A 2431-nucleotide genomic window follows, 5' to 3' on the forward strand; every position below is an offset into this window, starting at 1 on the left:
TCTCGAAGAGCATCTTCAACCTTGGTAGGTTCTACCTGAGACAAAAAAAATGTATAAGAAACAAAGTTAGCCACATATTTATCAACTGTACGCTTTCTTAAGGTTAGTTCATTCATGTTTCCCATGATCATATTTATCCCACTATATAAACACCAGGCCCCCTTTTTCCTCAAGCACGCAGAAAATCCCTAGCTTTCTCACTATAGAGTTCTTAGAAATTTCTCATTCACTAACTTGACATTTGGAGGGTTCTTGGCCGGTACCACACTGGTACCTTCTGTTTGGTCCATTTGTTCTTATTCCACAGGTATCCATTGGACCGCTTTGGAGGCTACAACTTATTAACAATTTCAGCACATCATTAGTTGGCACTGTCTATGGGAAGGACAACGATTCTAAGAAGAAATGGTCTAGACATGTTCAATGGTTACCATCAATTAGAAACAGGGAATCCACTCAATGCCCTAGAAAGGCAAGTGCAAACCCTGGCTGTAGCGGTAGAGTAACTCACCCAACGTAACCAAGAGTTGGAACAACAGCTAAACCAAAGGAATGAGCGACACCAGGAAGGCCCACACAACCAACGAGATGCTAACAAGCAAAATGGTAGTCACCTACCTACAGGGGGTAGGCAAGAGAGGGAAGACCAAGAAGAGAGCAATGCCCCCAACAGAAGGGATGGTCCGGAAGACACTAGCCGTCCTTCCAAAATAAAAGTCAATGCAATGTGTATGGCCTAGGAGATGCGGATAATGAAGGAGAAAATGGACATGATGATGAATGCTATAAGGAGATGAGTATCTACCAACTTGGATGAGCTGGTCCACCGGACCGACTCCCCTTTCACCGCCGAGGTAACATCTTTCCCCTTCCAAGAAAAGTTTCGGATTCCATAAGTAGAAACATACGACAGGTCAAGGGATCCACTTGACCACCTAGAGTCATTTAAAACCCTCATGCATCTGCAAGGAGCACTAGATGAGATTATGTGTAGGGCATTCCCAACCACGCTGAAGGGGCCAATGAGGGTGTGGTTTAGCAAGCTTACCCCAAACACAGTCTCCACCTTCAAGGAATTGAATGGCCATTATGTCACACATTTCATCGGAGGACAAAGACATAGACGATCCTCCAGGGCCATACTAAACATCATGCAACGGGAAGACGAAAGCCTGAAGTCATATGTCACCCGTTTCAACAAAGAGGCCCTCCTGATCAATGAAGCTGATGACAAGGTTCTCATCACTGCCTTCACCAGTGGTCTAAAACGAAGAGAATTACTATTCTCCATCTACAAGAACGACCCGAATATGATGGCTGAAGCACTATACAAAGCCAAGAAGTATATGAATGCCGATGACGCGATGATAGCTGGGGGAGATGGACAGAGGAAGAGAGAAAGACAGGACGATCCTAGCCCAAATTGAGGAAGGAAGTCAGCCTGAACAAACGATAGAAGAGACGAAAGGAGATCAAGATCCTCATCAAGGAGAACAACAAACTTCACCCCCTTGAACACCTCGCTAGATCAGGTCCTCATGTAGTTAAGGGACGATGCTGCGTTAACTTGGCAAGACAAGCTGAAGGGAGACCCAAACAAGAGACCCAGAAAAAAATACTGCCATTTCCACCAGGACCATGGGCATGACACCTCCGAATTCTACAACCTCAAGTAGAAGATCGAGGCCCTCATCAAATATGGGAAGTTACAGCGGTTCGTTAGATATAGGGAAGATCTATTGAGGAACCCCAAGCCCTACCTAAGGGCTGAGGAAAGGCCTAGAGCCCCACTTAGAGAGATAAGGGTAATAATAGGAGGGAGTGCCACGGTGGGGTCATCTAAAAAGGTGAGAAAGACATAGCTACGTATGGTGTAGAGTGTCTAGATCTCCAGACGACCCCCTAAGCGACCAGGCTTGACAACCCAGCCATCAGCTTCACAGGATGCCATGTGACTACACCACCTTTATGATGACACCCTCGTTATCAGCTTATCCACCTGTCCATGGAAGGTAGTCAACTTTGTTGCCAGGTTAGCCTTCGCCTTCTCTGCCTCTTCTCGGAGATAGGATTCCTCCTTTAGCTTGGTAGTCGTGGCTGTCAGCTCTTCGTTAAGAATATAGACAGCCTCTTTATACTAATCCTGTTCCTTATTCTCAATCTCTTGACGCTTGCGGTACTGACGGATCACCCCCTCGTTGGCAACGCACCTATCCTAAAGCACCCTTATATGCACCAATGCCTGAATTAAGACGCCTGTCAGAAAAAGAATGAACAAAAAGTGCATAAAACCAGAACTTGAAAGGAACGTACCCTGGATAAGTCAAAAAGGCCAAACGCCCTTAAGTCCTTTGTGGTCTAGTCAGCATAAGAATCCAAGTCCATCTCCTTGATGACCGAATCGACCATCTCAATGGCATGATCCTTGTGT

General features: G+C 45.8%; 1 protein-coding gene across 1 annotated transcript; it reads left to right on the top strand.

Annotated features, from left to right (window-relative positions):
- The first annotated feature begins 956 nt into the window (after positions 1–956).
- LOC142635276 (uncharacterized) lies at positions 957–1427 on the top strand. Its single transcript, XM_075809462.1, has one exon. It carries the CDS (start codon positions 957–959, stop codon positions 1425–1427), a length of 471 nt encoding a protein of 156 aa, XP_075665577.1.
- Positions 1428–2431: the final 1004 nt, after the last annotated feature.

This window comes from Castanea sativa, chromosome 5, assembly GCF_040712315.1.
Source record: "Castanea sativa cultivar Marrone di Chiusa Pesio chromosome 5, ASM4071231v1".
Classification (NCBI taxonomy): Eukaryota; Viridiplantae; Streptophyta; class Magnoliopsida; order Fagales; family Fagaceae; genus Castanea; species Castanea sativa.

Excerpts from the sequence above, each read along its gene's own strand:
- LOC142635276 (XM_075809462.1), top strand. The coding sequence starts at position 957 with ATGCATCTGCAAGGAGCACTAGATGAGATTATGTGTAGGGCATTCCCA.